The sequence below is a fragment of the Lolium perenne genome, chromosome 4 (assembly GCF_019359855.2).
Source record: "Lolium perenne isolate Kyuss_39 chromosome 4, Kyuss_2.0, whole genome shotgun sequence".
Classification (NCBI taxonomy): Eukaryota; Viridiplantae; Streptophyta; class Magnoliopsida; order Poales; family Poaceae; genus Lolium; species Lolium perenne.
The window spans coordinates 239,403,015-239,427,445 of NC_067247.2; the positions used below are offsets into that span (position 1 = coordinate 239,403,015).

Here is a 24,431-nt window from a genome sequence, read left to right on the forward strand (position 1 = left end):
GACATGCCCGATCTTCGATAAGAAGCTTGAAAAGACATTTACCCATAAAGGATCTATCGATCTGAAGGTCATGAACCCAAGTCCTAATTGATCTTTTTGGCCACATACAACATTTCATTTACCCAGTTGATATTTCTTCTTCTCACTACCTCATTGCCAAAAGAATATTGATAAAAAATAATCTAATCTTTGCAAGACTTATTTGCGTAACTGGAAGAAGGAGATCATATATACTACCATATTAGTCAGTACTGAATTAATGAGCACCAGTCTTTCTCCTAGAGATATTACTTTAACTTTCTAGCTACTTAACCTCTTTTGTAGTATTTCCTCGACGTGTTTCTATTCAACATTTGCGAGTCTGCGATAATGAATCTGGATTCCTAAATAGCTAATTAAGAACCGGCGTAGCCCACATCCAAAAAGTTATGCATGCATGCCAACCTCGCCTTATGCCTCCATGAAGCAAAACAACTCACTTTTATGAAAATAAATTTTGAGTCCTCAAAATTGCTTGAAAGTTAATAAAATTAATTTCAGATTTTGAGATTTTTCAAGATCATACTTGATGGCGGTCAACACCATTGGGGAACCCAAGAGGAAGGTGTGATGAGCACATCAACAAGTTTTTTCTCAGTAAGAAACCAATGTTTAATCGACCAGTAGGAGAAAGCCGTGACTTCTGAAGGTGTTGCTAGCTGACTATTGGTAGGGCGCACTACCGGCGTCAGCAACCTGCACACAACAGAACCAAGGTTCCACATTGTTGCTGACGTCGGTAGTGTTCTGTTGTGTGCAGGTTGCTGACGCCGGTAGTGCGCCCTTCCAATAGTTAGCTACCAACACCTTCAGAAGTCACGTATTTCTCCTACTGGTCGATTAAACCTTGATTTCTTACTGAGATAAAAATTGTTGATGTGCTGATCACGCCTTCCTCTTGGGGTTTCCCAACGGTGTTGATCGCCATCAAGATTTTCTGGCGCCGTTGCCGGGGATCTGAAAAAAAGTTACACCACAGAGATTGCCAACTCCCACTGCAACTGCCATCAAGATTTTCTAGCACCGTTGCCGGGGAGAAAGAGAATTTCTGCAAGGGGAGTCTCTCATTTACAATCTCTTTACTTTGTTATTATTTTGCTTAGTTTATTCCATGCTCACCTCCCATGTTGATGTTTCTTGTTTTTCACTAGTTAGGCTTAATGGAAAGCAATAACAAAATTAGACAACTTTATAGTATTTATCTTGAGCTAGGACATGAAGTGTTTGAAGAGAAAATTAAAAAATCTATGGAACTTTATTTGCATGCTAATAGCAATGTTATTAGTATGAATTCTTTGAACACCATTATTTCTAATGCTATGGAAAAGTCTAACCTTGGGGAAGCTAGTTTTTATGAAAATGATCTTTTTAGTTCTCCAGCTTTAGAGGAGAAAATTTGCTATGATGATTACAATGATGAATATGACATTTTTAGTCCACCTACTATTGAGGAGAAAATTAATTATAATTACAATATGTCTTCTATATCTGATTATTATGGTGATGAGAATAATAATGATAGCTACTTTGTTGAATTTGCTCCCACTACAATTAATAAGAATGATTATGCTTATGTGGAAGTAATAATTATTTTATTCATGTGGCTCATGATAAGAATATTGTATGTGATATTTATATTGTTGTTGTTTATGATGCTACTGAAAATTATTATGAGAGAGGAAAATATGGTTGTTGGAATTTTCATGTTACTAAAACACCTCTCTTTATATTGAAAGTTCCCAAGTTGCTCTTGTTTTACCTACCCATGTTTGTTACTATGTGCATCTTTGATTTGTTTTCTTACAAGATTTTTATGCATAGGAAGTGGGTTAAACTTAAATGTGTTTCATATTTGCTTATTGATGCTTCTTGACTTGAAAATACTTGATGCCAGCTCTTTTTCTGCGCCTAACTGAAATGTGTTAAAGAAAAAGCACTCTTGAGAGATAACCCATGTTTTATTTCTGTAATTTTTCTTTTGTTTGCAACGTATCAATGCTCCATGAAGAGAATTGTATCATCGACATATTGGAGAATAGACGGTCCACCATAAACAAGGTGTGGTACTACCCATCAACATGAGCATCGATTTTTGCACGCTCTATGATTATGGCTAACATATCAGCCACTATGTTAAATAGCTGGGTGATAATGGATCGACTTGCTTTAATCCTTTTTTCTGTCTGAAAGTATTGACCAACACCGTCATTAAATTTGATGGCTACACTACACATCCACCGAACACAAAATTAGGGATCAGAGTGTGCCACTTATCAGAAAATCTTTCGTTCCGAGTGTCTGCTGGAGGAAAGACCACTTAACTTTATCATAAATCTTTTCGAAATCAGTTTTTAAAATCACCCCATTCATATTTTCCTGATTTAGCTCATGAACGGTTTCATGCAGGGTTACTATCTCCTCTAGGATATTTCTACCTTGCATTAATGTCCCTCGATCGTACTCTCATCTTGTACAAGAGAGTGAATAAGTTTCTTCTGATATCGACCGTTATTAGCGACTATGAAAGAATCTTGCATTCAAATCTCCTTCTAAAATAAATTAGATTTTTTTCCATTTGAGCTTATTTACTCGCAAAAAATTAGATATCTGGGCATTGATTGACTTTTTAATTCAACTCTTGTGTAGATAAAGGCCCGACTTCTACGATAGCTTCCGTCTCATCAATCAGAGATGATATGAAGAGCTTTTTATTTGTTTAACAGTGTGTAGTGTGTCTTGCCCATCTTTCTCAGTATTTACACGTAGCGTGTATTTTATTATTCCACCTTTTAATATAAGAGGTATCAACTTAAAACCTTAAAATTGATAACTTAGGACTGTGCAGCTTTGACCGGCCTACGAGCGCTATGTGTGCATGTCAGCACAGGTCTAGGCATGCATATAGGACTGACGATGGACAAATTAAATAATTGTAAAATTCAGAACTAACATGACGCTCCTTGTGTAGTTACAGTACCTCTGATATCGTTTACTATTCAATAAAAATCATATGACCTCTTTTTTCCGTACTAACTCAAATCATAGGACCTCTTTGTACTGTTCATATACATTGAACTGACAGATTCCCTATAGCTTCCTCTAAAAAACTATCCATCTACCTTGTACAGTAGACTATAGGTGGGCCGAAGAACTGTATGTATATCTCCTATCTCGATCTATCCGGGCATCGATCGACGATCATGGTGTCAACACGGGACGGGGCAAAACTGCTGGAACGCTGCCAAACTGTGTTAACATCTCCATGTTTGGATCGATGGAGCCTCATCGTCATCCATGTGATGTTGCTGGCTCTGGTTGGCTGGCGGGTCTCATGGATAGCATAGCCACGTCGCGTTACTCTTTCCGAGACACGATTAACGAATAGAGATTGTGGCCAATCCTAGATATATAGTGGTACTCCTAGTATAGAGTTCTTTTTAATGTATTTCCATCCCGTTTCCGCTAAAAAGTAGCGTTTCCGTCTATTGCACAAAATTCTGTTTCTATCTTTCTATTTTTATTTTATTTCTTTTTTCCGTTATGTATGTATATACTTTTTAGTGTATAGATACATTCGAATTAGACAAATCTTCAACATTCTTAATTTTATGAACGGAAGGAGTACAAGATATTATTATAACTAATATATATACATCTCATAATCCTATATATTGGTTGTAGTAACATCTTTTATTATGGGACGGGGGAGTACATAATTTTTGGTAAAAACCTTTAACCGAATAATCAAATGAAGCACTTTGTAGACGTTGTGTATATTACTCCATCCGTCCTAAAATAGGTATCGGATATTTATCTAAATTTAAATATATCTAGACATTATTCATTGATAGATACAACTAAGTTTAGATAAATCTGAGATATACTTTTAGAACCCGAGAGAGTATTATATTAGCATTGTTTAAAATCAGTCTTTTTTCCTATAAATGAATGAGTACTTCAGTTCAGTCGCTGCCAGTGTGTTTGCGCTTCGAGGACAGTTGCCGGCCGAGACGGCGGATCAAACCGCGATGCATATCCACATCTCCCGTACGAGCGCGACATATATGCACCACATTCGGACGATGGATGCAGCTCCATCATTTCTCCTAAAATAACCACTAGCCGTAAGCCAGCAGAGCACTCGATCGGTTTCAGACTTCCGGTGAGCGCGTGTCTCATGCCTGCATGTGCGGGAGATGTCATAACGCCGCAACGTCCAATCGTCAATAATCAGCTTCTATATAATGACATGCAGATAGTCGCATGCTTGGACTAACCGGCCGCGAGAATTCGAATTATATTAACATTATAAGTTTATGTCGGGATTTAGACAGAGAGATTATTTATCAATGTAATCCAACTTAATTATGCAACGCATACATATTAGTGACTCAAAGTACACTAGTATCTTAGAGTCAAGCGTCGCTGGACATGTTGACTATTAGACTCGAGAGTAGGATTTGCAAGGGTGTGGCTTCGATTTTTAACTTTATTAGACTCAGCTTCGAGAGTACGGTTTCGCAAAGGAGTTCTTTTAGATGATGTTAACAAATTTAAGTTGCAGCTCATATTACAACTCATAACTAACATGAATCACGAAATGAATCTAACGGTGTAGGATTTAACTAAGCACGAATTTAGTTCTTAGCTAGCTGGGAACAAAACCCGTATTCCAACGGTGCCAATTTGCCAGCACACACACGATGAAGTGATTTTCATTGTGTACACCCAAGTGGCGGTCATTTATTCATGGGGGGAAAAGATGATTTATTTGCACGCAACACGCACTGGTAATGGCAGATCCCGGTTTGTTGTTTTTTTCTTAGAAACTAGGTAGAAGATTTGCCATTTTTTATTTATAAAGAAGCAGTTTCAAGAGGTTTCACGGTCCTACACTTAACCTATGCCATTAGACCATCTCCACCGGCGCCTCTCATAGTGGCTCCGATAGCGTTTTGGGGGCCGGCGGCGAAAATAGGCTCGCACCGGTACGTCCCAAACGGCGCCGGCCAATTTTCGAGTCTAATAGAATCGTCGTCAAGGGCGTGAATCGGGCACGCTGGTGTCTCAGGACACGTCTGAAAACGAGCGTGGGCTTCGCCTGGCAGCCAGACACACCGATTTCCCATCTCCTACCCACGCCCGAGCCGACTCCCACACCTCTAGATCGCCACCGTCGCCGTCGCCGCTGCGCCCCCTGCTTGCAATAGACACCGCCGCCTGTCTAGGAACCACCGTCCATCGACACGGCCGCCACCCCCCTCGACCGGCGGCTGTTGTTTCGTCCGGAACAGAGCTCGTCGCCACCGTGGCACAACCGCCCCGCCCGCAAGGTGTTCGTCTGATTACTGCAATGGACAGCGATGACGATATGATGGTGCAGCTGTTCACGGAGGAGCAGAACGCTTAGGTTGTTCGGCGGCAACAGCAGCAGCTGATTCTGACGAACATGATGCGCGTTCGCCAGCCTTTCTTCGTCGTGCCTCGGCGCGGCGGATCAAAGCCAGGCAAGAGGAGGAACATCAACCGGCATCGTCAAGCCGGCGTAATGCTGCTTGACGCCGACTACATCAACGACGACGCGACTGATTCGCCAAAGAAATTTCGGCGCTGGTTTAGGGTAAACAAGGAGCTGTTCTTGAAGATTGTCCACGGCGTCAGGAAGTACGACAAGTACTTCATGGCCAAGCAAGATTGCATAGGTTTGTGGGGCTTCACCTAAATTCAGAAGTGCACTACTGCAATGCGCTGTCTTGCATACGGAGCTCCTCCATATACAGCCAATGATTACCTATGGATGGCAGAGTCGACATGTACATAGACTCTCTACAGGTTTTGCCAAGCCGTCATAGTGGTGTTTGCTAAAGACTATTTGAGAGAACCAAGAGAAGATGATACAGCTCGGATCCTGCAAAAGAATGCAGCAAGAGGATTTTCTGGGATGCTCGGAAGCATTGACTGTATGCATTGGGGCTGGAAGAATTGCCCTTTTGCTTGGTAGGGGATCTACAATGGGCATACTGGCGAGTGCAGTGTCATTCTTGAGGCGGTGGAAGATCATGAGCTTTGGATTCGGCATGCATTTTTTGGCATGGCAGGAACAGACAATGATATCAACGTGCTGCAACACTCTCCGGTGTTTGTCAGACTAGTTGAGGGACAAGCTCTTGCCGTGAACTTTGAGGTAAACGGCCACGCATATAACAAGGGGTACTATCTAGCTGATGGTATCTATCCGACGTATGCTACATTTGTGAAGACAATTCCCTCTCCATCAAACGAGATGGAAGCCTATTTTGCAACATGCCAGGAAGCAGCACGCAAGGATATTGAGCGTGCTTTTGGGGTGCTTCAGCAGCGTTTCGCCATTGTCAGGTACCCTGCTCTCACTTGGTCTGGGGCTCAGATGGGGGAGGTTATGAACGACTGTGTGATCATGCACAACATGATCGTTGAGAGCGAGCGTGACGCACATGTCCAGGATGATCAATCATTTGATTATCAAGGGCCACTCGCTGAGCTAGAGCATGTACCCCAAGAATTTGCCGCTTTTCTTCATATGCACAATGAAATTCGAGATGCAGATGTCCATGCACAACTGAAGACGGATCTAGCTGCGCATTTGTGGGGGAGAAGAGGAGCCGCCAACAATGCATGATTTTATTTCTATTTGTTTGGTTGTATGAATAATTTAAGTACTATTTATTTGTTGGGTTGTATGAATAATCTAAGTACTATTTGTTTGATTGATTGTATGAATAATTTAAGTACTATTTGTTTGATTAATTGTATAAATAATTTAATTCTATTTGTATGATTGTATGAATAAAATGTGATGGATATGTTGTTTCAAAATATTGTAAAAAGAAAGAAAAAAATTGGGGGCCGCTGTTTGGGAGGCGCCGGTGTGGGAACAGTGTCCTCAAATGGAGGATGCACTTCCGGCGCCCCCCATACAGAAGTGCCAGTGCCCCTGCCGGTGACTATTTGGGGGCCGCCGGTGGAGATGCTCTTACATTACTTAAAGCTTTTACCCTCGCCATACTTGACGTAGAAACTTATTTTTTGATCTTTACAACAACCGTCGGTGCGGTGGAAGCGTTGTTTCGGAAGAGAAGTGCATTTTTTTTGAAACGAGGACAAAAGCTCTGCCCATTCATTTATTAAGAAAGGAGTTTTACAAGAAAGCAAAGGTTTAAGGCATAATACAAATTACTCTCGCGGCATGAAATGACTCAAACTTTTAGCACCGGCTAAAACCCAAAGGGTAGCTTCTTTTTTAATCCTCTCGAAGACGATTTGCGAAGGGGCGCGCTTGTTCTTGAAAACTCTATCGTTTCTCTCGGTCCAAATCTCCCAAATGATGAGCATAGCAAGTGATGCCAACCCTTTGCGGTTTTGCCCTGAAGATATCATGTTCCACCACTCCGTGAAGGAGAGGTCCGTCCAAGTGTTAACATGGAGAGACAATATGTCGAACCCCTCTTTGGCCTTGTCCCAAAGACGCAAGGTTAAACAACAATGGACAAGTAGATGGTCAACGGACTCCGTGCATTGGTTGCACAAAGGGAAAGTACCACAATTAGGCCACCCCCGTTTTGCCAAGCGGTCGTCGGTCCAAATTCTATTTTGGTAGACAAGCCAAGTGAACAACTTAATCTTTGGGGGTACCCACATCTTCCACACGGACTTGTGTAAACTTTATAAGGTGGAACCCAAGAATTGCAATTCGTAAGCGGACTTAGTAGTGTAATGCCCACTCTCGGCGAGCCTCGAAGAAATGTCTTCCTCTAAGTTGTCATTGAGGTGGAAATTTTGTATGAGACTCCAAAGCTCCACAAATTGAGAAAGGTGCTCGAAAGAAAAGTCATCCCCCAAGTTAACTTTATGCACCCAAGCATTGTTTTGTAAAGCTTGCGCCACTTTCCAATTTTTGAGCTTTGAAGAGGCATAGATTAGCGGTGCAACCTCAATTGGCTTTCTTCCCTCGAGCCAAGGGGCAAACCAAAAAGGAGTCTTCATCCCATTGCCCACCGTGATGGTCGTGGCGGCATAAAATATCTCAATATCTTGCTCCGAGCAAGGATTACCGGAGCCCACCAAAATTTTGTTGGGGTCTTTCCATTCCAACCAAGGCCATCTAAGACGAAGGGCCGTTGAGAACTTTTCCATATGAAGGATGCCAAGGCCTCCAAGTTTCTTTGGGCGCCAAACTAACTCCCAATTAACTTTGCATTTCGCACCCGAAGTGTGCTCCTTTGCCGACCAAAGGAAAGCTCTCTCGATCTTGTTGATGAAGGAGATGGTGCTTGATGACCCACAAGTATAGGGGATCGCAACAGTCTTCGAGGGAAGTAAAACCCAATTTATTGATTCGACACAAGGGGAGCCAAAGAATATTTTTAAGCCTTAACAGCGGAGTTGTCAATTCAGTTGCACCTGGAAACAGACTTGCTCGCAATAGTTTATCAGTAGCAACAGTTTTATAGCAGTAGCAGTAGTGAAATATAAACAGCAGTGTAATAAAGACATCAGTAGTGATTATAGTAAACAACAGGATTAAAATATTGTAGGCATAGGGATGGATGAACGGGTGCTGCATGGATAAGATAACTCATGTAATAATCAAGACAATGCATTTGCAGATAAAACAGTATCCAAGTACTAAATAGGGATTTCTATTTTCGTGCCCTCGGTTCCTTAGTTGTGCTCAACTTTCCCCAGCTCCTTAGTTTTTCCTCAGTTTTCCCCAAGTCCTTGTTTGAAACGCGCAGAAGTAGCTCAGACGGCAGGATTCCTGTTTAGTTGACCGTTCCGTGCTGACGTGTGGGGCCGCGTCGTGTGGGCCCGCGTCGCGTGGGGTTGGTAGAAAGGGACCGCGTGGGACAGGACGAGATAGCGTTTGGTTGCACGTGAGCAGGAACTGGGTTTTTTCTCTCTCGGCCCAAATTGGCATTTTCCCTTTTAAGAGTACCTTTTCCGCCTCCTTCTCTCTGCCTTTTTCACCTAATTAGTATCAAATCTAGATAATCTTGCGTTTCTGTCTTTCTTCAATTATTATTTGTGTCTTTTGGCCCTCGTTGTTTGCCCAATATGGCAGCAAATCTAGTAGGGAGCCCAATCTAGTACTCCATCTGGTCCATATGTATGTAGTTAAATCTAGAAGCAAATCTACAGGGAATGTACGATAAATTCACACAGTCATATAGTAGAATAAGGATAGATAATAGGGATCCCTCCCTAGATAATAAGTTGCATACATCAGCCAAACATAGTAACATGTTCGAGGTTCTTCACAGCACCATCATACTAACAACATAACAACAAGGGATCCCTAGCTAACAACAAAATAGGAGGCAGCAGCAGCACACGTCTAGGACTCCGCCTACCCCATCTGCCTCTGCCTCCACTTGTTGCTCCCCTTGGGAGCCTTGGGCTTGAGCAGAGGCATGCGTCCGGCGGAGATCTCCACCCGCTGGATGCTGCGGAGGTGCATGTCGAGCGCCATGTGCTTGGCACGGAAGGAGTGGGGGTTCACCGACGCGCCGACCTTGGGGAAGGTGTTGCCGATGTTCTCGGCATGCGTGATGAGGCAGTTGAAGTCAGTGCCGCCGAGCCTCCTAGTGCAGAAGGGGCACCTGTAGACACCCTTGGCGAAGTAGGAGACGTACTGGCCGACCTGCAGCAGCCGCAGCACCTGGCGAGTCTTGATGTCATGGTGCTTGTCGTCGCTGCCGACGTCGCTGCCAGACAGCTGATCCATATCATACGGGAACTATTAGTGAATGAGTTGCAACGATGACTAACGTGCATGATAACAAAGTTAGGAAAAACAGAGGCAGACTCAGTTAGAGTGGACACGATTATATGTCTATAGGGATGTAGTCAGCGAGCCAAAGCTCATGCACAACAGATTTGTACACAACAATGGTTCGTTGAACCCTCCCTGTAAAAATTTGTGCCCACCGATTCATCATAGGCAAAGAAACAGATTCCAGATCTGAACTTGAACACATTCCAGATTATTTGCAAAATTAAACGGTTGATATCTTTTGATTCGTGCATAAAATAACTGATTGAGATCCTATGATTACTTGCATAAATTAACTGATTGAGATCCCATTATTACTTGCATAAATTAACCGAACGGCCGAACCCCAAATCTTAAACGAAATCAAGAAGGGATCAAACCAAAATGGAATAAAATCGGCGCAAATATTAGCCCAATACTCATCCATCTACAGATCCATCTACACCAGCAAAAATAGGGTTCAAAAAGGAATGGGGAAAAAAAAAGGAAGCAAACCGTAGTTACCTCGCCCCATGCGTCCTCCATGGAGGTGTCGTAGGGGTTCGGGGGCGGGACGTACGGCACATACTCGTAGGGGTCATATCCCGGCGGGATCTGACTGCGACCGGTGGCAGCAGCCTCCGATGCACCGGCGGAGGAGGCGGCGACGTCCGTTGAGGGGACGGCGTCGAAGAGGGAGGCATCGCGCTTGGAGCCGACGACGCCGTGGACTATGGGATTGGCATTCTCCTTGTCCATCTCTTGGCAGAGGAGAGGGAGAGGGTTTTTTGCTCTGGAGAAAATGATGGGACGTGAGAGAGGCGGCGTTGCGTGGGTGAGTGAGAGTGATAGAGATAGTGAGAGGAGGCGTCTATAAAGGCGAGGGGTGGTTAATGCGACCCGCGTCCACCGCGTCCACCGCTGCACGTCTGCACATCTTGGACTTCTGCAATGCGACACGCGTCCACGATTGCACGTCTTCGACTTCTGCACCGCGACCCGCGTCTAAGCGTCAACAATTGCACGTCTTCCATTTCTGCACCGCAACACGCGTCCTTGAGTCTAACCCTGGAAATTTAGATATACTCAGGTATAACCTCGAGTATTATACTAGCATTTTTTGTGTGCTCAGTTTTTCCCTTGAGTGCTAATACTGGCTAGTGCAATATGCTCAGTTTTACCCTCAAGTGGCTGGTCAACAGACAGTCAACAAATGGGATTAACTAGTTAAATGAGTCATTTAATGTGCAAAAAATTTCGAAAAATAGTGGCACATACTCATGGAGTCTTTACCACAAATTGCTAGTTCTCAAAACATAGATAAGTCATAGATAAATCAAGTTTTACCATAAATTGCCACTTCTCAAAGGCCTTCTCAAATCACCTAGTAGCTATGAAGGTGCATGGTTTTCCACAATAAGCCCTTCCCAAAACAGCTTTCCCCAAAACATACTTTGTCTAAATGAGGCCACAATTCTCACACCCATGTATATTTGTATTGCAAATAGTTTGAGATAGGCCAAGATGGGTTTCATTGTAAAAAACACGTATTTTCCATTTTTTAAATCTCATATTTGAATCCCTTAGTATGTTTATTACATAGGTGTCGTTGGTTTCTTGATACTACTCAGTTTTGCCCTCTCCCTCCACAAATTGGTGCACACGTGCAACATTGCCCTGATTGGTCTAGCCCTTGTCACGCGGATCATGCCCGCCGACCGTTGATTGTATGATCTAACGGGCAGGATAACCCCTCTCTCTCTCTCTCTCTATCGGCGGTTACCTTCCACTCTCTAAGTATGCTAAAGGGCGGTTTTCTGTATTCATTTTCATGCGCTAAAAATTATAAACTCTTTTAGGCATTACTTTTCACGCAAAAAATGATAAACCATCACCGATTTGTTGTAGCCATTAATTTTCATGCAAAAAATGATAAACCATCACCGATTTGTCGTAGCCATTAATTTTCACGCAAAAAATGATAAACCATCACTGATTTGTTGCAGCCATTAATTTTCACGAAAAAAATGATAAACCATCACCTATTTGTTGTATCCATTACTTTTCACGCAAAAAATGATAAACCATCACCGATTTCTTGTAGCCATTACTATTCATGGTAAAAATGATAAACGAACCAATCTATCTATCTCTGTATTTGAAGTTTGGAAGGATTCACCATCTACTTATGTTAACTTTTGAGTTTTTGACCTGAAAACAAATGGGTATTATAAAGGGAAATAAAAGTTCAAAAAAAATGTAAAAACGAAACAATCTACCTATCTTTGTATAGAAGATCGTCTGTATGATTTTTGAGGTCATTTAGAGAAGGTAGAAAAAATCCCTTTTGAGAAGGTCGAAAAAACCTAACTTGTTACAAAAGCTGGTTTCAGTGAGACCTAACCAAATTTGGCATACATTATGCCATATCTATAACAAAAAGGAATATCTAAAAGGGAAAGTTTCACAAAATTTGAAATTTAGGGCGAAAATGATGCCATACATGATGCTGTTTTTCGAGGTTTTTACCTGAAAATCAATTGGATATTATAAAGGGAAATAAAAAGTTCGAAAAATGTAAAAACGAAACAATCTATCTATGTATAGAAGATCAGCTGTATGAAATTTGAGGTCATTTAGAGAAGGTAGAATAAATCACCTTGTTAGAAAAGTTGGTTTCAGTGGGACGAAACGGCATGCGTTTAAGCAAAGTGATTTTTTCGAACATCTCCAAATGACCCCAAATTTGCCATACATGATGTCATACGTGTAACAACAAGGAACCATATCTAAAAAGTGTCAAAAAAGTTTTCCCAACCGTATAGCTCTATCAAAAAGAACCTCACCATGGCGCTAGTATAATTTTGGGCTTAGTTACAAACTTTCGCTACCTAACCTTCAACACGAAACTTGTTTCAAATCACTTTTGGCGTACAAGAAACAAATCCCACCTTATTCGAGCACCACAGCTTTCGAACGATGCCGATGCCGATATCGGCATGGTCAAAATGGCTATGCTCACCGCCACTGCTAGGTCACCGTCGGGATGCACCCTCAATCCCGTCCCCTCATTCGATCACTGACACACCAGAGATACCGCCGAGGCCAATGCCGAATGTACATGCTGATGCCAATGCCGAACATGCATGCACGCTGCTGTGGGCACGGCCACGCCGCCCCGCTATGCTGGACGCCACAGACCACCGCGAGGTCTTTCCCCTCGCCACCACACTCTTCTAGCACCCATCTATACACGCCAGAAAGGAGAGACACTAGTTTTCTCTACATTGCTCACGTTCGTGTCGGACACGGTTAGTCAAAGTTTTGAGGTAGTCGTCGATGTCATCGACCATTTCTTCTCTTCTTTGCATGGTTAAACGTGTCTAGTTCATATCTATCTAATGCGTCTGGTCTTGCCTCATGCAGTTCTTTGTGGACGTCGATCTCATCTCGGCACCCCGCAGGCCACCTCCTCCGTGCCATCGCTGTAGAGCTCCGTTTAAAAATCTATTCCTACCTATGTATTGCCCCTTGTATCAGCGCCATGGCCCACTTGTCATTCGATATACCGAAGCCCCACTCGTGCGCGTTTTGGTCAGGGATACAGCGATGCTTACGGTCAAACAAAGATGGATGGTCTTACGTGTTGTTGCGGGCTCTACGTGGCCCCACTAGTCAGAAGATAACGGTCAACCGTCGGGCAACCGGCCGTTACAACACCTGTGATGGTTTCAGACAAGGTCTTGGGGAAAACTGAGGAAAAATTAAGGAGGTGGGGAAAACTGAGTACAACTAAGGAACCGAGGGCACGAAAATAGAAATCACTACTAAATAACCATAGGCATGTGTTCCGTATATAGTCGTACGTGCTCGCAATGAGAAACTTGCACAACATCTTTTGTCCTACCAGCTGGTGGCAGCTGGGCCTCTAGGGAAACTACTGGTAATTAAGGTGCTCCTTTTAATAGAGTACCGGAGCAAAGCATTAACACTCCGTGAACACATGTGATCCTCATATCACAGCCTTCCCCTCCGGTTGTCCCAATTTCTGTCACTTTGGGGCCTCGGGTTCCGGACAACAATATGTGTATACAACTTGCAGGTAAGATCATAAAACAATGAATATCATCATGAATCAATAACATGTTCAGATCTGAAATCATGGCACTCGGGCCCTAAGTGACAAGCATTAAGCATAACAAGTTGCAACAATATCATAAAAGTACCAACAACGGATACTAGGCACCATGCCCTAACAATCTTATGGCTATTACATGAACAATCTCATCCAATCCTTACCATCCCCTTCAGCCTACAGCGGGGATTTACTCACACATGGATGGGGAAACATGGATGGTCGATGGAGAGGCGTCGGTGGCGATGATGGCGATGATCTCCTCCAATTCCCTGTCCTGACAGGGTGCCAGAACGGAGTTTCTGATCCCGAAATAGGGTTTTCGATGGCGGCGGAGTTCTGGATGTCTTCTGGAAAATTGGTCGAACCCCCGTGCGTTTTTAGGTCAAGGGCTTTAAGTATTCCAGAGGGGAGCGCCGGGGGCTGGCCGAGGTGGCGTCCCCATGTGGCGGCACATCCATGGGCCCACCGCGCCGCCACGTGGTGTGCGCGTCTCGTGGCCCCCCTCTGTCACGTCTTCTGGCTCCGTGGGTCTTCTGTAAAAATAGGCCCATTGCAATTATTTCCGGAGATTTTCCTGAAAGTTGATTTTCTGCACAAAAATAAGACACCAGGGCAATTCTGCTGAAAACTGCGTTAGTCTGTGTTAGTTGTATCCAAAATACACAAATTAGAGGCAAAACAATAGCAAAAGTGTTCGGGAAAGTAGATACATTTTGGACGTATCAACTCCCCCGAAGCTTAGCTTATTGCTTGTCCTCAAGCAATTCAGTTAACAACTGAGTGCGATAAAAGAACTTTCACGAACACATTTGCTCATATGATGTAAATATTCTCATTATATGGACGAGTACTTAGGCAATTCATAATAAGATAAATGCAAATAAAGTCATCTAATAGTTATGTCAATCATGAAAAAGATACCAACAAACTAATAATAAGCAGCATGAAACATATCTATCAGCAGGATTGCAATTCTCATAAAAAGATATGATAAAGTGGTATCTCGCTTGCCCGTATTTGTACAGTAAAACATAAATGCCCAGGCACCTCTGAAGTTCATGGGAAGACTAGAAGTAAAGATTATCAAAGATAAAAGCATCAAAGTTATACCACAGTTAACCATATTCTGGGACAAACATATTACACTAAGAATGACAATTATGCTCTCAAGAAGGTGCTCAAAGAAAGGATGGTGACTCAACATAAAAGTAAAAGATTGACCCTTCGCAGAGGGAAGCAGGGATTAACATGTTGATTATCAATCTATCATCTATGTGTTGTTTTTGATCTTGCATGCTCTACGTTATTAGTAGAGGCTCTGGCCAAGTCGTTACTTGTAACTCCAAGAGGGAGTATTTATGCTCGATAGTGGGTTCATGCCTCCATTAAATCTGGGACAGTGACAGAAAGTTCTAAGGTTGTGGATGTGCTGTTGCCACTAGGGATAAAACATCAATGCTATGTCTAAGGATATTTGTGTTGATTACATTACGCACCATACTTAATGCAATTGTCTGTTGTTTGCAACTTAATACTGGAAGGGGTTCGGATGATAACCTGAAGGTGGACTTTTTAGGCATAGATGCATGCTGGATAGCGGTCTATGTACTTTGTCGTAATGCCCAATTAAATCTCACAATACTCATCATATCATGTATGTGCTGTGGCACCCCGGACCAACTGTCCGAAATACCCGTTATGCATTCACTCATGATCCCATGATCAGTGTAACATGAGCACATAACCGAACTGATAAACAGAGTTACAACATCCATTACATAGTACCGAAATAATAAATAGTCTTACAAACGGTCTTATGACCAAGTCTTACACAAATGGCCACATCGGGCTGAATTCAAACATCCAAAAGCAGCGGATACAAATCAACTTCGTCGGGCCCAAGTCATGCCTTAAACCCTACAGGTAGCTGACCGGGAAACGTCCTAAGTCGCATAGTCGTCCTGATAACCACCATCATCTTCGAAATCCTCCTCATAGTCTGGCCAAGTAAATAGCCAGGGACACAGCCGTGAGTACATTTTGAATTGTACTCGCAAACCATTTACAAAGTAACATATTAAAGGGAACAAGGTATCAAGAACTAAACTAGGAGATCAAGAGGGAATATCTAATTTCATTTAAGAATATGTCATGTAGGAGAGAAGAAGTGTTTTGGTGGAGTTAGCATCTCAACTTCATGGGCGAAGGAGACACTTAAAGATTCATCTAAGACATCCCTACATGAATTAACTTAAGAAGACTCTTCACGACATAAACACCTAGGAAGGGTAGACCCAAATTTTATTTCCTTTCCGACCATCTCACCATGGCCACCACTATTTTTCCAGTACTCCAAGTACCAACAGAAACATTTCCTTTCTTTGCAAAGCATTTCTAAAACAAAACTCAACACAGCTAAGCAACGGCCATCCCAACTGTCCATGACCGCGGACGCGGCTATTCGAATAGATTTGACTCTGCAGAGTTTGCGCACTTTCCCCACAAGATCCGATAAATCCGCCGGGATCATCCCCGGTCCATCATACGAAAGTATGTGGGTCTCGGATAATTGGTCGAAACTTTTCGCTTATTCAAATTAGCAAGAGGTCCTACCCTATGGAGTATGTACCTCCCCGGCACCGTGGCAGCACACCTCCATTTGAGCGTGGCTCCACCGCCAAGCCAGGAGACCCATAGTGTCTTCCGGACGGGTCAGCCCCGAAGGCCTCCCGTTATACTATTGTCCCAACCTTGACAACCCGGACTCGGGGGTAACCGTACCCTTGTATAGTTATGCGGTGCCTCAAGCTAAAGTGAACAAACGTCAAGTTAAGCCCCGTGCCCATGTTGGAGTAATGTGGTTGCGCGGATTGGTTGTTCCGGGCGAATACATAGAACCATGTGTTGTTTTTCCCAAAACCAAGTTACCAAACCACCTCTCCTTCAAAACCTCAATATTGTTCTCTTTAAACCTTTACTCAAAGTTACACATGGGCAAGATCTCATCTTCCCAAGGTTTTTAAGAAAAACTTTTACAACAAGGTAAGACCTTGAGGGTTTTCCCAACCTAAAGTTTATGTGTGAACTAAGATGTACAATAGCATCAAGGTTGCCATCATACCATGAAGGGTGTCAACTACATCCATACTTACAAGGAGCATGGATGAAGATAATCAAAAAGTGGAGCAATAATCATGATGTTAACCCAAGTTTGTACTAGAATTAGGAGGTGTCAAATGAGTGAGTTTTAATCCACATACTTAGAGTACGCGAATCTACCAAGAGGAGATAAATACATACTTGGTGGCAAGTATGTTAAAGAGGAGAATTATCTAACCGAAAAACGCAAAGGATCAAGATGGGAAAGAATAAAAAAGATCTCAACCAAGAACATAGAAAATCAAGGAGTCAAAGTAAATGGCTTGCCTTGGCCGGCTAGTCCCTGGTCTTCTTCAACACCTTCTCCAAAATCCTCTCCTTCGGCTTCTCCCACGTTCGTATCTAGCGTCGCGAAAATAGAAGAACAACATACAATCAACACATAGCTCAAAAATCAAGTTTTAAAAGAATATGATAAAGCATGCAGGGGTGTATGTTGTATCAAAGTAAAATCATGCATTGGCCAAATTTATAAAAAGGGGTTGGAGTGGGAAATTAAATAACAACAAGTTTTAAAGAACAACATTTCATGTGACACACTAACTTTACAAACGGGACAGAATTATTTCCTACAAGGACCCATGGTATTTTTATGAGATGGACAACAATAAAACAAGATCATCACAATTGGAATTAGTCAAAAATATAAATTCTACGATTTTAGGAATTTAGTGGAGTAAGCAGAATACATAGAGCAAGTTTAATACACTAAAATTCGTATAAAAATCCTAAAAATACGGGGTCAGTGGCAAGTGAAAGATCTTGAAAATATCTTTCTAACGCAGTTGGTTTCACTAGTTTTCGATTTGTAGAACTCCGGTTATAAGAGATTTGGTTCACTGGTTTTTAGATACAAAACTGAGAAATTTAAAACGATTTTCAAACGAAAATCTGGGCGGGAAAAGGGTTGGGCCGCGTTTGTGAAGGAAACGGGCCGTGCGGTGGGCCGGCCCAAGGAAATTTCCACGCGGGCAGAGAGAAAAAAGAAAAAAAAATAAAAGAAAAGGGGGAGGCCCGCAGTGGGCCAGGCCTGCATGGCCACGCTGGCATGCATGGCCCATGCAGCCGGGCGATCACGATCGGATGGCCCAGGGCCATCTTCCCCGCTTCGCCACGCAGGGGCACGGGAGGGCGGCGGAAGAGGGGCAGGGAAGGGGCGGGGGTGGCCGGAAACTCACCGGCGACGGCAAGGGATCGGCGGCGAGGTTGTGGCGGGTCGCGGAACGAGGCGGGGTCGAGCGAGGCGGCGTCCTGCTCCTCCTTCCTGGTCCTTTTCGGCGGCGATGACGCGGACGTCGGGCGGAACTTCGGGGCGGCGGTGCTCTCCGGCGGGCCTGGCAAAGGGGAAAAGGCGCGCGTCAGCATCGAGACGGCCAGAAGGAGAAGGGAACGGAGAAGGGCAGGGGTGGGCGTCGTTGAAGAGGGCGCGGCGACCTTCTTCTCCGGGCGGTGACATGGGCAGGGCTTCGCCGGGGGAGGGGCAGCAGTCCAGAGCAGCGCCCTGGGCGCTCTCTGGAGCGTCTGAGGGGGTGGGGAAGTAGTGGGGCGGTGTGAGGGTGGAGTGGGTGCGGGGGTGGGTTTATATAGGCCGGGGAGGGCAAGGGACGGGCGACGGGCGGCGGCCACGGCCAATCCCGCGTGGGGGACAGCGGCAGCGAGCGGGAGAGAGCCGAGGGGGCGCGCGGGCTCTCGAGGTGTCAGGGAGGGATACAAGGAGGCGAGCGTGTTCCCGAGGCGAGGGCGGGCGTCGAGGCGTCGCCGCCCGACTGGCGCCTGCGCGCGCGTGCGCGGGAGGGTGACCAGGGCTTGCACGTCCGTGGCCAGAACCTGGTGGGCTTGGTGGCTGGCCTTGGGCCGAGTTGGAGGGGAAAAGGGGAGTCCAGGGAGGGGTGTAGTGCGGCCAGATGGGCTGGGCAGAGGAAAAAAAAATGGTGTGTGGCCTCAAGGGCCGGCCACATCAGAGAGGGGCATGGGCATCCCCAACCTGGCTGTGTAAGGGAGAAAAAAAAAGAGAGAGAAGGGGTGGTTTCACCCCCGGCCATGCAAAGAGGGAGAAGGGAGAGGGGTAGGAAGAGGGGGTAGTGTCCCTCTAGGGTTTGCAAAGAGAGAGGAAAAAGAGGGGTACAAAGATGGAGGGGTCATGGCCACGGCCATATGAGAGAAATGTGCAAGAAAGCAAAGAGAGGGGGAAGTGTTCCCCCTTCCTAGGGTTTTCTCCAAAAGAGGGAAAGAGTGGTGTCATGGTGAGTGGAGAGAGAGGAATGTCATGCTAATGCATGTGCACACATGCACCCAAATTTTTGATGAAGAGGGAGATTGTTTTTAAAGAGAGAAGTTGGGTGTGGGGGTGTTTCACAATTGGTGTCAAGAAGAGTTTTTCCCCTATTTAATTTTTTGTACACAAACTTGTTGCTAGGGGTTTTAGTGTGAGAAGTTGTTTATACACACTCACTACCAACAATCTAAACAAAACTACAAGCTATGCACACCAAGTAGCAAGATAAATAAAAGTTTTTGTTGGCCCAAAATTTTAAAGCTAGAAAATATGCAGGGTTTGAAAAGTGGGTTGTTACAGACCTTCCCCCCTTAAAAGAATCTCGTCCCGAGATTCCGGATCTAAGAGCTGAAGAGATAAGGGAACTCGCTCCTAAGGTAATCCTCCCGTTCCCAGGTGGCTTCCTCCTCAGAATGATTACTCCACTGGACCTTGAAAAACTTGATCTTCCTTCTGCGAGTGACCCTTACAGCCTCTTCCAGGATTCGAAGTGGCTTCTCGCGGTAAGTTAAATCCTGGTTTAGGTTGATAGAGCGGTGGTCGATGTTCTTGAACACTTCGGGCTTATCAGGCACTTGGAGGCATTTCCGGAGTTGGGAGACATGGAAGACATCATGAAACTCTGACAGTTCTGCGGGTAGCTCCAATTGATATGAGACTTCTCCGCGGCGACCAAGGACCTTGAAAGGACCAATGTACCTTGGTGCCAACTTGCCCTTGACGTGGAAACGTTGCATTCCTTTGAGAGGGGTGACACGGAGGTACGCAAAGTCTCCGCTGTTGAATGTCACTTCACGGCGTTTGGGGTCGGCGTAGCTCTTCTGGCGAGATTGAGCAGCCTTCAAGCGATCTCGGATAAGTTGAACTTGTTCTTCTGCTTCACGAAGTATATCAGGTCCGAACACTTGACTTTCCCCAGTCTCGGACCAATTGAGAGGGGTGCGACATTTGCGCCCATAGAGTGCTTCAAAAGGCGCCATCTGGAGGCTGGCCTGATAGCTATTGTTGTAAGAGAACTCGGCGAAAGGCAGACAATTCTCCCATTTGGTTCCGTAAGCCAGAACACAGGCGCGGAGCATATCCTCCAAAATCTGATTCACCCTCTCCGTCTGTCCACCTGTCTGCGGATGATAAGCAGTACTAAAGGAGAGCTTGGTTCCCAGAGCTTCATGTAGCTTTTTCCAGAATCGAGAAGTGAATTGGGGTCCTCGGTCAGAAACAATGTTCTTGGGTACACCATGCAGACTAACAATCCGTGATACGTAGAGGTCGGCTAGCTCTCGGCCATTGTACGTGGTCTTGACCGGGATAAAGTGGGCGACCTTGGTAAGGCGATCCACAATTACCCAGATGGAATCGTGTCCGCGGCTTGACCGTGGAAGTCCAGTGATAAAATCCATTCCCACTTCGTCCCATTTCCATACGGGAACTTGCAGAGGTTGGAGTAGTCCAGCTGGGCGTTGATGTTCGGCTTTAACTCGTTGACAAACGTCACATCTAGCAATGAAGAAGGCAATGTCACGTTTCATTCCGTGCCACCAGAAAGTCTCCTTGAGATCTTGATACATCTTTGATCCGCCAGGGTGGATGGAGTAAGGAGTATTATGGGCTTCCTCCATAATCAGGTTCTTCAATTCGGGGATAGTTGGTACACAGAGACGTCCATTGTACCACAAGATTCCTTCTCCGTCCATGGAAAATCCAGCCACTTCCTCTTTGTCCATACGGCGTTTGATACCTTCAATACTCTCATGATCTTTCTGAGCTTCCTTGATTTGATCCCGGAGAGTCGGTTTAACTTCCAAGGTGGCTAGAAAACCATGGCTAACGAGTTCCAGGCCGAACTCTTCAAACTCTTGGTATAGCATCGGTTGTTCCACTTTGAGACGGGCATTCAGCGAACATGGTTCTCGACTAAGGGCGTCGGCGACTACATTCGCCTTTCCAGGGTGATAGTGAATACTCAGATCATAGTCCTTTATTAGCTCTATCCACCTTCTTTGTCGCATATTCAGCTCCCTCTGAGTGAATATGTACTTGAGGCTCTTGTGGTCGGTGTAAATGTCACACCGATTTCCGATGAGATAATGACGCCAAGTCTTGAGTGCATGAACTACGGCAGCTAATTCCAGATCATGGGTTGGGTAGTTCATTTCATGTGGCCGCAGCTGTCGGGAGAGATAGGCGATAACCTTCCCTTCTTGCATCAGAACACTACCAAGTCCGAGCTTGGAAGCGTCGCAATAGATTACAAAGTCCTTGGTGACATCAGGCATGGTGAGGGTAGGGGCAGACACAAGACGCTTCTTGAGTTCTTGAAAACTGGCTTCACATTGTTCTGTCCATTCAAATTTCTTACCCTTCTTGAGCAACATGGTCATGGGCTTGGCGATACTTGAGAACCCTTCTACAAACTTACGGTAGTAGCCTGCCAATCCGAGGAAGGATCTCACTTCGGTCGGGTTAGTTGGCGGCTTCCGATCCATGATAGACTTGATGAGAGAGGGGTCGACGGAAACTCCTCCAGCGGACAGAACATGACCAAGAAATCCAACTTCCTTGAGCCAAAACTGACATTTGCTAAATTTAGCATAGAGTTGGTGCTTTCTTAAGGTTCCCAAAACGAGTCGTAGATGCTCTTCATGTTCTTCTTCACTCTTGGAGTAGACTAAGATGTCATCGATAAATACTACGACGAACTTGTCGAGATAATCCATGAAGACTTTGTTCATCAGATTCATGAAGTAGGCGGGAGCATTGGTTAAACCAAAAGACATTACGGTGTACTCAAACAATCCGTAACGGGTGGTGAAGGCTGTTTTGGGGATATCCGACTCGCGTACTTTGAGCTGATGGTAACCAGTACGGAGATCGATCTTGGAGAAAACTCGGGCTCCATTCATTTGATCAAACAAATCTTCAATCTTGGGAAGGGGGTACTTATTCTTGATGGTTACATCATTGAGCTTTCGGTAATCCACGCACAGGCGGATGGTACCGTCTCGCTTGTCCACAAATATCACGGGAGATCCCCATGGTGAGGCACTAGGTCGGATTAGACCTTTGCTCAACATATCGTCCAATTGTTTCTTGAGTTCTATCAGCTCTTGAGGGTTCATGCGATAAGGCCTCTGTGCTATGGGTGCTGTTCCGGGGATAAGTTCGATGATGAACTCGATATCCCTATCAGGGGGCATACCGGGCAACTCTTCTGGGAAAACATCTGGATACTCACAAACGATTGGGACAAGATCGATGGGGGTTCCGGCGACACTTTGCTTACAGAAGGCTTTAGATGAAGGCATAGTGGCGGTGTATTTTATTTGGATTCCTTCGCTATTGGTTAAGGTGATAGACTTATGGGCACAGTCAATGTGGCCTTGGTACTTAGTCATCCAATCCATTCCCAGAATTACTTCCAATCCTTGGGCTCCTAGGACGATGAGGTCGGCTTGGAAGGGAACACCTAGGATTTCTACCGGAACTTGTTTACAAGATAAGCGAGTTTTAGCGGTGGATCCTGGTATTTGAACTAACATGAGTCTATCCATTAGGGTGGGTGTCATTTTGCTTTTCTTGACAAAGGGTTCGGTAACAAAGGAATGGGATGCACCGGAATCAAAAAGAACTTTGGCGGGGGTGGAGTGGACTAGGAACGTACCCAGCACAATGTCAGGAGATTCTTCAGCTTCTTCGGCATTGGCATGATTCAGGTGTCCTCTAACAGTATTAGCCTGCTTCTTAGGTGGGGGCTTCCTTCCGGTTGCAGCACGAGCTTGGCCTTGATTTGGTCTTGGCGCATTGGGGCGTTGAGCCGGGTTCATCTTAGAGGGGCACTCACGAGAAAAATGTCCAGGCTGTCCACAAGCGAAACATCCTTCTCCTTGAGGGCGAGCATTCGGGTTGTTGCGGGGGTTGTTGTTGAAGTTTCCTCCTCCAGTACGAGGCTGCACATTCTGGCGGTTGGTGTTGTTGTTGGAGGGACGATAAGCAGGGGCTGGCGCTCGCTGAGGCTGGGGCGCCGGCCTTGGTGGAGGCTGGCCGCGGAACTTAGCATTGCTGGGTCCACTCTGCTGTTGCTGCTGCATCTTGCGCTTGCGGGTTTCATAAGCTGCCTTGCGCTTGGACTCCACCATGATGGCGGCATCCACCAGAGTTTCCAGATCAGGGTAAGGAACGGCCACGAGAATACTCTGAATCTCTTCATGAAGACCATTAAGGAAACGGTCCCTCTTCTTCTCATCGGTATCAGTGTCCTGAGGTGCATATCGAGCCAAGGTGTTGAACTTGTCCAGGTAGTCAATCACACTACCATTGTTCTGCTTAAGGTTGAAGAACTCATCTCTCTTGATCTTGATTAAACCAGAAGGGATGTGGGCTTTGCGGAACTTAGTGGTAAATTCCTCCCAAGTGATCACATGGTCAGCAGCTTGCATTGCCTTAATATTCTCCCACCAAGCTCTTGCGGGTCCGGCGAGAAAGTGAGTTGCAAGGACCACCTTCTCATTCTCGCCCACGGCCGCGACTTCCAGATTGTTCTCGATTGTACGGAGCCAATCGTCCGCATCAAGAGGGGCGGTGCACTTGGTGAATACCGGCGGATTAGTATTCTGGAAGTCCCTAAGCTTGGATCTTGGGCCGTCTTCACCATCTCCTCCATTGTTGTTGTTTCCTGCGGCAAGCTGCGCAATGTTCTGCAGAGCCGCAATGTTTGCTTGGCTTTCAGCGCGGGCAGCTTGACGGTCTTCCATAAGGATGCGAAGGATTTGAGCCATATTGGGTTCAGGTGGAGGTGGTGGAGGGTCATTCTGGTGCGCGCCTCGGCGAGTGTCAACCATCTGATAAGATGAAGACATAAGACAAAAGGGAACCACTTTGATAGGCGAGTTCTTTCTAAGGGGAAGGGTGACATGATGCATAAAGACTTGTTGAAAACAAACTTGAAAGATAAAGAAAGCATGAAAACCAAAAGCAACCATCAACATAACATAAACATCACCAAAAGCTCAAGGTTCACCACATCAAGGTCA

General features: G+C 45.0%; 1 protein-coding gene across 1 annotated transcript; it reads right to left on the bottom strand.

Annotated features, from left to right (window-relative positions):
* Positions 1–15,910: 15,910 nt before the first annotated feature.
* On the bottom strand, positions 15,911–24,176 carry LOC139839312 (uncharacterized). The gene is made up of 4 exons (XM_071829359.1): positions 23,031–24,176; positions 20,101–21,971; positions 18,305–19,035; positions 15,911–15,966 (listed from the first exon to the last, which is right to left on the bottom strand). Exons 1-4 carry the CDS (start codon positions 24,174–24,176, stop codon positions 15,911–15,913), a joined length of 3,804 nt encoding a protein of 1,267 aa, XP_071685460.1.
* Between the last annotated feature and the right edge of the window lie 255 nt (positions 24,177–24,431).

What these genes read in the sequence shown, in the direction of transcription:
- LOC139839312 (XM_071829359.1), bottom strand. Translation starts at nt 24,176, where the DNA reads ATGGCTCAAATCCTTCGCATCCTTATGGAAGACCGTCAAGCTGCCCGC. An exon ending in TCCACTCCACCCCCGCCAAA is followed by an intron (nt 21,972 to 23,030) that starts GTTCTTTTTGAT and finishes AGCAAATGTCAG; the next exon opens with TTTTGGCTCAAGGAAGTTGG. An exon ending in CCGATCCCTTGCCGTCGCCG is followed by an intron (nt 15,967 to 18,304) that starts GTGAGTTTCCGG and finishes TTACTTGGCCAG; the next exon opens with ACTATGAGGAGGATTTCGAA.